The sequence below is a fragment of the Macrobrachium rosenbergii genome, chromosome 2, assembly GCF_040412425.1.
Source record: "Macrobrachium rosenbergii isolate ZJJX-2024 chromosome 2, ASM4041242v1, whole genome shotgun sequence".
Taxonomy (NCBI): domain Eukaryota; kingdom Metazoa; phylum Arthropoda; class Malacostraca; order Decapoda; family Palaemonidae; genus Macrobrachium; species Macrobrachium rosenbergii.
The window spans coordinates 52,939,271-52,951,770 of NC_089742.1; the positions used below are offsets into that span (position 1 = coordinate 52,939,271).

The window sequence follows — 12,500 nt, forward strand, 5'->3', positions numbered from 1 at the left end:
TTTAACCTTAAATAAAATAAAAAAAACTACTGAGGCTAGAGGGCTGCAATTTGGTATGTTTGGTGATTGGAGGGTGGATGACCAACATACCAATTTGCAGCTCTCTAGCCTCAGTAGTTTTTAAGATCTAAGAGCGGACGGTAAACTAAAAAGTATTAGGTCAGATAAGGCGTCTGATGTGAATTATCAACTAGATCTAAATTTTTTGAATCAATAACAGCCTTCAATAAACTTGAAATTGCCCTCGAATCTAGGAAAAAATCCCACCCGTTTGACTTGACGTTTGATGAACTCTGATGTTACTAAACTTTGATGTTATTACTGCGTGAAAATCCTTATGCATCTTTATTATCTAGACGGATATAAATTGATATAAATTGTCAGTATACTACATTATCTGACAGGTCATTTCTTTTCTGCGAGACTTCAAGTCTTGTGTCGAATATTGGTACCTTCCGTGTTAATTCACAGATGAATTGCATTCCACTATTCTGCCCTAAAATAAAAAACTGCAGCATCTGCAAAATTTTCGAATATGAGATATGCCAACTATTGGGCTCGTGTAACACTAATACACAAGTTACTGCAGTTTCAGAATGATTCTTCAATGCTCTCCACGAGTTTATTTAGGAGGTCCCATTTTCAGTATCTGCAAAATCAGTAGTAAGGCAAGGGAATATCTACCATTTTTCTCAGTTTTGTGTTTTTGCAGATACTGCAGTCTTCCATTTTAGGGCAATATACCTCTAGGAGGTCATTTGGGAGCGCTGCAGTCATTAGCTGATCGAAATTTAGGATAAAGTTTCAGATTTAACAGTCGCAGTTATATCATTATCTTACAAGTTTGGTGGAAAGAGGAAATAGGTGACTCTTAACAGTTAATACCAGGAGTCAGCAGTATGGAATTTTTAATAATAAACATTTCTGGTCTCTGTATTCGAAAAATTTGTCTATTATTGGACGTGGTTATTTTGCTAATGTTGATTTTTTTAACTTTCTGTTTCAATACCCGTGATGATCGAACATATTCTTACCTTTATTACCTTTACAAATTCTAGCAAATAGTAAGCTTGAATAATAATCATCTCTTTATATCATTGTGAAACTAAATTTATTATTTTACAATCGTCCCAAAATACCTTACTAATCAGTGAAGCCATTCCTGTGCTAAACTAACCACCTAAGATTACAAAAATATTTTTGCGTTAGTTGAACTGACCTTTTCAAATTTAATATAACACTGTATTCTCAACTGCTTTGGATTATCAGTTAAGTGGTAATGCTATACAGCAGTTTTATGAACAGTTCCCAACAGTTCCCTATTGGTAGGGTGTCCAATTATCTATTTTTCTTTATATTTGTCTGCATAAGATATAAACGCCACTGGATGCGCTCAAACTATGTACAGAAGTAATGGTTGAATTAGGAAAGCTGCGTTAAGGAGATTAGAATGCTTATTAATTATTTCAGTGTTTAGTTATGGAGGAAGTATATGCAGATATTGGACCGCTTTTTGAAATATGATTCAGGAAGGGACTTGTGTAATATAAACTTTGTTGGTTTTCTGTGTAATCGTATGTTGAATTTGTCTTCATGTGTCTGAATGGAGTAACATAATGTAATAATATAATCAGAAGATGGTGATTTTTTTCTTTGCCATCTTCAACTTCCGTGAAAATTTCAAATAGGTTGGTTTAATGTGTCAGTAATAAATCATGCACAAAAACATTTTGACCCAATATCGATTTTGGTAATATCATCAATCCTCTGCTACATTTCTCTTAATTTCAGATATTGGTGAAACAAATATTAAACGCGAGAAAATTAGCTGTAGCCTTAAATGCTAATTATATTTTACCCTAGTCAAGTTCATGCAGACAGTGTAAATTTAATATAGCTCATGAATATTAAAGAACAAATGTATTTGTAGGTGCAACAATAAAAAAAAAAATTCTCCAAAAATTGGGTAAATGTAACCTTTTGTATTATCGAAACTTGCATACCACGATATTATGCACTGCTAATAAAAACAAGAAACGAAAGCAGTCTGCTTAAGAGAGCTAACTGGGCAATCCAATTTAACTACGTCATTTTCAAATTAAGCCTTAAGGACGCATATATATATATATATATATATATATATATATATATATATATATATATATATATATATATATATATATATATGTGTGTGTGTGTGTGTGTGTGTGTGTATGTATATATATATATATATATATATATATATATATATATATATATATATATATATATATATATATATTTACAATACTAGTCTTAATATCATTAATTTTCTATTTGCAATAGTGTTAAGTACTTTTCAATATTGATCAAAGACACTGAAGTTTTGCATTTTTATTGCATCAATAAAAGCAAAAGTCTTTCTAATATATTATATATATATATATATATATATATATATATATATATATATATTATGTATGTATATATATATGTATGCATGTATTAGAAAGATTTTTGTTTTTATTGCTATAATACAAATACGAAAATTCAGAGTCTTTGATCAATATTGAAAGTAATTAACTATGTTACAAAGAGAAAATTAATGACATTAAGGTTAGCTCTGTAAATGAAACTAATTATGTAATCGAGGTCAATAAAGGTGAGAAACGTTCATGAATGTGGTAGGCTACATGTCACAAGTGAGCGCTGAGATGTAATAACAAAATGATTAATAATTTCAGTACAGTGAGATTATCTTGACGCAAAGAATAAAGTTTATCTAAAAAAGGGATAAACAGTAGAAAGCAAATTAATGATAATGATATTGAATGTTACTGCTGCATCAGCTGCATTCAGTATATATAGAGTTTTCTCTGTCTTTCTAATAACTGATTTTTCAGGGTTGCAGATGCAACACATGTTGAAAAGAGAGTCTACTACCTATATAATAATAATAATAATAATAATAATAATAATAATAATAATAATAATAATAATAATAATAATAATGGAAAAAAAAATTAAAATCTACCCGAAATCTGTTCCCAGACAAGTCCGTGTCTGCGTAAAGGTCGCAACTGGTATTAGCGAGAGAGAGAGATAGAGAGAGAGAGAGATTAGAGATTAGGGAGGAAAGGTTAAACATGGCCGGTGATCAGCGGGTATGGTGATCCCTAATTACTGTAACCGCAAACACGGGCCGTTGTTATAATGTTATGATTCCCGAAGGCGACGCCGAAGGGGAGATGGAAAAGTCACCTGGGGAGGGGGGGAGGAGGGGAAAGGAATGAGGGATGGGTCACCTGGGGGCGGAGGGGGAGGAATGAGGGTGGGGATTAATTTGACTGGAAGTGGATGCTGTAGGTGGAGAGGTGAGATTACTGGAATTAATGTGCGTGTATTGATGGGGGGTAAGAGAGAGAGAGAGAGAGAGAGAACAGTTTCCAGGGAACTTACCATTATAACATTAATAGTTTCTTCGTCAATTTTTTTTTTTTTTTGCAAAGTTTTGTTTGCATTCAAGCATCTTCCGATGAAACTTTCTCTCTCTCTCTCTCTCTCTCTCTCTCTCTCTCTCTCTCTCTCTCTCTCTCTCTCTCTCTCTCTCTCTCTCTCTCTCTTATTTTCGCATGGACGGATCTTTCCCGCCTACTCTGATTACGCCAACCATACTTTTGATTACCAACACCCCGGATATCTTTCCAGATTTCATCACCTGAAAATGTAATTATTATTTGGAAAGCTTGAATTGTGACGTAGTTTTTAACAGAAACGACTTTTTTTTCTTTTTGTCTGCAAGAAATTCTGAGCTCTACGCTTCAAATACATCAGACTCATCATTCGAAGGTTATGTTCATTTCATTTAGTCGCACTTTATTACATCAGAAGTTTGTGCTGTGTTTCTTCATCTGCTCTTTTTAACAAAATCTGAATAATACAAAATTATGGATTTTTTATCATATGTTGTTAATAGTTATGCTAATAAAAGTACAAGCGAAGTCTGTCATGTACTCATATGTATATGGTACTTGTATGTGTTAATGTATTTCTCTATTATACATTGTACTTAAGTCACCTATATTTTTCCAGTTTAATTTTACTTAAGCTTACATTATCACCATATTAAACAATGTGTTGCAGTTAGCAGCCCAAAGATACCACCTAAAGATAGCCCTTAATTATTTAACTGATGGGAAAAAGTCCCGTTTACCTTTTAACCCCCCTTTTGTTCTAAGGTCCTCTCTCTCTCTCTCTCTCTCTCTCTCTCTCTCTCTCTCTCTCTCTCTCTCTCTCTCTCTCTCTCTCTCTCTCTATATATATATATATATATATATATATATATATATATATATATATATATATATATTTTCCACTGCTTTGCTTGTCTCTTTGACGTGTTTTCCGAAGTCACTTCATTCCCAGGATTAGCGAAGAAGAAGAAGAAGAAGAAGAAGAAGAAGGCGGAGGAGGAGGAGGAGCAGGAGGAGGAGAAAAAGAAGATCCTTTCCCACGTACCTGGTTGGTCCTGGAGATGGGCGGCGTGTGAGGAGTCGTGGCCATTCCAGGGTGGTACATCATATCGTGCTTGAGTTGAGGCAGCGTCCCCGGGGGCTGTCCGTGGCCATGCTTCGAGATATCGACGGCTGCAAGCGCCTCGGCGCGGCTCAAGAGGCCGTCGTCTAGGCCGGCTCCGAAGAGCTGGGTCTGAGGCGCGAGTGGAAGGGGCTTATAGTCTTCCTGCGGAGGAGAGGAGAGAAGAGACCGGGTTGTAAAGAAAATCTTTCAAAGTGTCCCCTCTGGATGGAGGAGGGTACAAAAAAAAAAAAAAATAAAAAAAAAATAGACGGGATCTTGGGATCTTTGACTAGTGCTATGCTTCTACCGGCGTCTTTTGATGTCGTTTTCCGCTGGTTTACTCTGCCCTCGTTCATGGGGGGGGGAGGGCTGTGAAGTCCCTTCTCAAGTCCTTAGTTCATTACAAATACTCTTCTCTTGCAGTAGAAGCAAGTCACTAGTCATATCTTGAAACCCGATTTATCCGAAGTCAGGAAGTCACCTGCTTTGGATAAACAAATCTTACACATGGGTAGGAAATTTTCCGTTGATTTGAAGTAGAAAATTTAGCTTTTCTTCTACCTGTCAGTTTTACGGTCAGACAAGTGAATTTTTACCGACAGATTCTATTTTGGCATGACTTAACAAACAAGTATATCCAGTAGACAGCAAATCGGTACTGGAATGGCACAACTTGGATTGTCTATACCTTGTTGCTCAATAATTCTTTTCCAAAAGCAGTCAAAATCTCCTTCCTTCCTTCCCTCCTTCCCAAAAGAAATAAGCAAAGACGACGATACAGAGCAGTTAAGAGTGGGAACACGAAAAGTCATCTTTTACTCCTCAGACGAGGAAGAAGGGAAAGAGGGAGAAGAAACTCAAAGGCCATAAGACATAACGATAAAAAGGACCGCTGCCAAGATGTAATAGCGCCTCCCCTTCAGATACAACCATTTCCCCCACCTCTCCCCTTCCCCCACCCCCGTCCCCTCTCTTCCTCCGCACCCCGTGGCCGCACCACCACCAGCCCACCCCACTCCCAACACACACACACACACGCACACACTTCTTCAGACGCCTCCTGAAGGCATACGAAACGTTAAGAGACTCGGAGAAAAATGGCGTCGACCGTGTGATACGTCCTGGTCAAGTCGTACCTTCTCCTCGTCCTGCTCCTTTTGCGCTGTTGGCCCCATTCCATTCCAGGCACGATTTTCCCGCGTTCAACGTACAGCGACGCCAAAACCTCCGGGCTCCTCTTGCATTTTGAAGAGGGGGGAGGGGGAAATGGGCTTAGCGGGAGGGAGGGAAGAGGGGGTAGTAAGGGTAGTGGTGATGATGATGATGATGATAGACCCTTCCCTTCCTCCTCCCCCCCCTCCAACTGCTCTTCCCTCCCACCTCCTCCTCCTCATCTCTTTCCCGAAGCTGCCAGGGCGATTTACGTATTTTTTCTTTTATTATTGTTATTTAGTAAGGTAGTGGTTGAGGTTCATCTTTTATGGAGGCTAGACGTTGCAACTTTATTTCTGTGCAGAGCGTAACCTTCATCTCTTCTCCTTCGTCTCTTATATTTTATCGTGTCTTCCTTCGTTTTGTTTAATCATTTGATTGCAATTCGACGCCGCGTAAATCTACGAGCAGCTGTTACTGTTATTTAAATTCTTCCGTGTACAGTATTTACATTATTATTTTAGCAGGTCAGCTGAGCTAACCAATATTTTGACCTGAGCAATGAATTTCAACACATCTTAATAAATGAAATAGAAAATTGTTGCACGTGCCAACACCATATTTTTTGAAAATTTTGTAGCAGTGCAGATGTAGACACGAAACGACACTCGATCTCGCCCATTCATAAATCATTCAGTGAGTGTAACGATACAACGAGTGCTTGCTTGTACCCAAGCCATTAACCAATCGGATAGTGTCAAGGTGTTTAAATTAGCTTCAAACCCATTCTTGTAATCGGGAACATATTGGAGTTGATCGGATTCTCCTTAATGGCTCGACATATATATATATATATATATATATATATATATATATATATATATATATATATATATATATATATATATATGTGTGTGTGTGTGTGTGTATATGTATCTATATATATATGTTTATGTATATGTATATAATATATATACATATATATATATATATTATATATATATACATATATATATATTATATATATATATATATATATATATATATATATATATATATATATATATGTATATTTATAACTGAATCACGAAAATATGGAACATGATGAATATATAAGTAAGAGAAAGAGAAACAATGGAGTGCTGCAAGGTCTTTCGACTTATCGTCCTTTACGTAGAGTAACGGATGATAAGTCGAAAGGCCTTGCAGCACTCCATTGTTTTTCTTTCCTTCGTGGATTTTGTCTTCATTTACATATATATATATATATATATATATATATATATATATATATATATATATATACTGCAAAAAAATATAAATTGTAAGAAAAATTGTCGTGTTCAACTTCCAACACTTTTTACGTCTCTCTCCTCAGAATTATCCATAAGTTGAGTAAGACTGCTGGAGTGTTTCGTAACTACATTTGTTTCTTATTAACGTATACTCGCTCTCCAGCACCCAGCAGCCCAATATTCAATGTTGTTGCGCTATGGTTTTGTTTTGCACCGAAGCCCATTTCTGTCTCACGTCTGTATCAAACTGAGGCCCTCTCAGGTGAGGGATAAAAACGCTATTAACCTTACCACGGAAATATAACCAGCATCTGCCATTCATGGTCAGTTTTAATGCTTGGCTTTTGTAGATATTTTCAGCATTTGTTTGTTTTTATTTTTGTTGTTTTTATATTTATTTATTTATTTTTTTAAATGAATTATTCTCAGACGCGCTCGATATAGTTGGATGAATTTTGTATAGTAGAAATGTTAAGTTACTCATTTCATATTACAATTTAACTGTTTGCGGTATGGTTAATTTCTTATCGAAAAAGATTATCGGTTCTCTTTCAGACGCTGTGTCGTTTTTGTCATGATAAATATCTGGCGTTATTGTTATCATTATTGTTATTCATTATTTAAAATGTCACTAAATGGCCAAAGCTTTCGGTGCATGTTACCGTTGAATTACTGCTCGAATATGTCAGTGCTGATAAGTTTAGAACATAACACTTTAACACATAAGTTAAGTGTACCTTAGTTTAACCAGACCACTGAGTAGATTAACAGCTCTCCTAGGACTGGCCTGAAGGATTAGATTTATTTTACGTGGCTAAGAACCAATTGGTTACCTAGCAGAGGGGCCTACAACTTATTGTGGAATCCGAACCACATTATAACGAGAAATGAAAATCCATCACCAGAAATAAATTTCTCTAATTCTTCATTGGCCGGTCGGAGAATCGAACTCGGGCCCAGCAGAGTGCTAGCCGAGAACGATACTAACCCGTCCAATGAGGAACCACTTTAACACATGATAACTTTATGAATGTTACAGGGCAAATCTAAACTGCAACTTTCCATTTATGATTTAAGTAGTAAATATATGTAAATAATATTCAGAGCAATAGTTAATCTTATTCTTTTCATGTTCACAATTGCCTTTACCGTGTCTTTTTATATGGTCTTTCTTTCTCATCGTGTCTGGGCTTCGGTTTGTTCTGAAATTCTGGAGAATTAACAATTAAGCAAGAAAATCCGAAACCTCTTTGAAGATCTTTCAAAGTAACGTCGAAGCCTCTGACAGATAGTGACTGAAGCACAGTTGCCTTCGTGCAACACCTCTAGAAAATAGTGATGCAAAGAAACTACAGCTCTCTCAATGCAGATGACATCGTGGTTTTGCGTGCAAGACGAAAAGTATCTACATAAAATCATCTACTTTTCAATATGATTTAATCAGTTACTTCTTGTTGTTCCTCGCCTGTGAAATCATTTTACCTTTTAGGCTGTTTTTACTCAGTTTCATTAATGTTCAGGAAAGAAAATTGTTTTCACAAAATAGGTTTTGTGATACTTTCCGTCATGTTGTGGTTAAAGAACAAAAGTAGCAAAGAGCAAAAACGTTAAATACATTTGGTGAAACTGAAAAGTAAGAAACATGACACCGAGTGCCTTTTACTGTGAAAAAAATAAAATAAAATTATGCAGATGCATCTTTGAAAGCTAATGATGATAGATAGTCTTTTTTCCCATTCAAAATTTTCTTTGTGGAATGGACAAGAATGACAATTAATAAACTAACTTAGTTAAATAATTTAATAGTTCATAAATGCGAAAGATTGTTTGGTAGCATTGAAGGCTTTCAGTAGACCAAGAACACTGAATTTCTGATAGGTACGTTAAGCTCCATCTGTGAGAGAGAGAGAGAGAGAGAGAGAGAGAGAGAGAGAGAGAGAGAGAGAGAGAGAGAGAGAGAGAGAGAGAGAGATGAATTAACTTCATCATCATCAACACTATCAACATGAATATAGTACTGACAATGGTGGTCGTCATTACGATTATCATCGTAATGATGGCCTTAACATCAATCATAAAAGGAGGTTTCACCAACACCTGGACAGCAATTTGACAGGTGTTTCTGCTGAGGGTATGACTGCGCAATTGTCCGCTGTGTTTGCGGGAGATGAGTTGCATTGACTCTCGTAATTGTCACTGCAACTGTTTATTGCGTGTGATGCCGATTATGATGGTTTTGCTGTTATTTTTAGTCTTCTGAAAAGAAAACTACTGTGCCGGTTTTGTCTGTCCGTCCGCACTTTTTTCTGTCCGCCCTCAGATCTTAAAAACTACTGAGGCTAGAGGGCAGCAAATTGGTATGTTGATCATCCACCCTCCAATCATCGGACATACCAAATTGCAGCCCTCTAGCCTCAGTAGTTTTTATCTTATTTAAGGTTAAAGTAAGCCATAACCGTGCTTCTGGCAACACAACAACACAGGCCACCACGGCCGGCTGAGAGCTTCATGGGCCGCTGCTCATACAGCATTGTACCGAGACCACCGAAAGATAGATCTATTTTCGGTGGCCTTGATGATGCGCTGTACAGAAAACTCGATTGCGCCGAAGAAACTTCGGCGCATGTTTTAGTTGTTTCATTATTTCTCACGATTGTCGCTGTGGCTTTCCTTTATTTGATTTAGAGCACTTCCAGCCATTCAGTGCTTCATGAAAAGAGCGAGTTAGAGTGGTTGGACAGCAAGATGGAAGAAAGGAAGGAAGCGGGAATGGAGGAAAAGAAAAAGGCTTAATGGTGGGAGCAGCTAGGGGCCGATGGAGCGCTGCAAATAACCTTTAGTGATGCCTACAGTGCACCGCGTGAAATGCACTGATGGCACTAACCTCTTTGGGGAAAATGGGGAGAAGAATAAGATTTGGAATTCATATGAATGCGAGAAATATATGTATATATATATATATATATATATATATATATATATATATATATATATATATATATATATATATGGAAGTATATTTTCAAACACGAATTCTATACTACCATGGCAAATGTTAAAAGATTTTTCGATAAATTAATTGCATTAATTATAGAACACCGGCTGCTTTTACTGAGAGCTTGTTAACAGATTTAACTGATATTTAGTTAATAATGATTCCATTGGAAATTGATAAATCCCAACTCTATCCGAGTAATTCTTTGATGTCATTAGAGGGACACACAGATATTCAATTAAACTCCAAATTAGCCGACTGTTTTTCAGTGATAAACTCACACTGTGCTCATTCTGTTTTCCAGTGACAAAATAGAGGGCGGGTTGAAAAAAGGGAGTTAATAATGATAATGATTATAAGTGAGCATACTCTGGAGGTTGTAAAAAGGAATTAATAATGACAATGATAATAATTATAAGTGAGCATACTTAGTAGATGGAAAAAAAAGGAGTTAATAATGATAATAATAATTATTAGTCAGCATACTCTGAAGGTTGAAAAAAGGGAGTTAATAATGATAATGATTATAAGTGAGCATACTCTGAAGATTGAAAAAACGGAGTTAATAATGATAATGATAATAATTATAAGTGAGCCTCTGAAGGTGGAAAAATGGAGTTAATTATGATAATGATTATTAGTGAGCATACTCTGAAGATTGAAAACAAGGAGTTAATAATGATAGTAATTATAAGTGAGCCTCTGAAGGTGGAAAAAATGGAGTTAATAATGATAATGATAATGATTATAAGTGAGCATACCCTGAAGGTTTAAGAAAGGGAGTTAATAATGATAATAATTATAAGTGAGCATACTCTGAGGATTGAAAAAAGGGAGTTAATTATGATAATGATAATAATTATAAGTGAGCATACTGTGAGGATTGAAAAAAGGAAGTTAATTATGATAATGATAATAATTATAAGTGAGCATACTCTGAGGATTGAAAAAAGGGAGTTAATTATGATAATGATGATAATTATAAGTGAGCATACTCTGAAGATTGAAAAAACGGAGTTAATAATAATAATGACAATAATTATAAGTGAACATACTCTGAAGGCTGAAAAAAGGGAGTTAATAATGATAATGATAATAACTATAAGTGAGCCTCTGAAGATGGAAAAAAGGGAGTTAATAATGATAATGATAATAATTATGTGAGCATACTCTGAAGGTTGAAAAAAGGGAGTTAACAATGATAATGATAATAATTATAAGTGAGCTTACTCTGAAGATTGAAAAAACGGAGTTCATAATGATAATGATAATAATTATATGAGCATACTCTGAAGTTTGAAAAAGGGAGTTAATTATGATAATGATAATAATTATAAGTGAGTATACTCTGAAGGTTGAAAAAAGGGAGTTAACAATGATAATGATAATAATTATAAGTGAGCTTACTCTGAAGATTGAAAAAACGGAGTTAATAATGATAATGATAATAATTATGTGAGCATACTCTGAAGATTGAAAAGACGGAGTTAATGATAATAATAATGACAATAATTATGTGAGCATATTCTGAAGATTGAAAAAAGGGAGTTAAAAATTATAATGATAATAATTATGTGAGCATGCTCTGAAGATTGAAAAAAGGGAGTTAATAATGATAATGATATTGATGTTAGGTGAGTATGCTCTAAAGCTCTTTGTATAAACCTCGGTATTGTTTAGATAAAATACCGTTAAATAACGCTGGGAAAAAGCGAGTTAATAATAATAAAAATAATAATATGTTTAATTATAATTGACTTCAGCATAATCAAACGTTCTCTGTATAGATCTCACTATTATTTAAATAAGAAATAAATTTTTTCCTTTAGTAACGGCGGTGTTATTATTAATGATAGTAATAATAATTCAGCATACTCGAATGCTTTCTATATAGATCTCAGCATCCTCTAGAGATAGAGAATACTATTATTTTTTTTATATATTTAATAACAGAAATGCCAAGCTATTCATCATCGCTCCTTCCTCCCTTTTCAACGTGGAAGATATCCCCCTCACCCTTAGCTGCGATAGACGGAGGAGAGGAGACCTCCCCCGTAAAAGATAAGCCACAGAAACGCAATTGTGTTATATGCAAATCCGAAAGTATTTCGCCCCATTCTCTCCTCGGCCTCCTGCTGCTGCTGCTGCTGTAGTGATGTACAGTTGCTGTTGCCGCTGCCTCTCCTCCTCCCCTTCCCCCTCCCCCTCCTCATCCTTCTCCCACCACATTTCCCCTCACCCGTCCCAGCAGAGCTCGGGGTCTGTGTCTAAACAGATTCACAACCAGTAATCACCAATCGATTAGAAACAAAGCGATGCGTAAAGAAACATCTCTGGCTGGAGGCGGCCCGACTGAACGAAGCCAGGTGAGAGAGTTTTAATGATAACGTTCGCTCCTCCTGTGTGTGTGTGTGTGCGTGTGTGCGTGTGTGTGTTTCCAGACACATGGAGAACAGAGAGGGAGGGAGACCAAGCTGCTGGGTATTGTGGAAGGGGGATGG

The 12,500-nt window shown here is 35.9% G+C and overlaps 1 protein-coding gene and 1 long non-coding RNA gene across 4 annotated transcripts in view; one reads left to right on the forward strand and one right to left on the reverse strand.

Moving 5' to 3' along the window:
• Window positions 1-12,500, forward strand: part of LOC136846901 (uncharacterized) — a 428,530-nt gene that overhangs the window by 92,385 nt on the left and 323,645 nt on the right. The window lies entirely within an intron of this gene.
• acj6 (abnormal chemosensory protein 6) overlaps window positions 1-12,500 on the reverse strand; it is a 178,055-nt gene that overhangs the window by 53,815 nt on the left and 111,740 nt on the right. For all 3 annotated transcript variants that reach the window (XM_067118126.1, XM_067118125.1, XM_067118117.1), the window contains one exon: window positions 4,498-4,719. In XM_067118126.1, coding sequence (XP_066974227.1) covers window positions 4,498-4,719 — 222 coding nt within the window. The remainder of the gene's footprint in view (window positions 1-4,497; window positions 4,720-12,500) is intronic.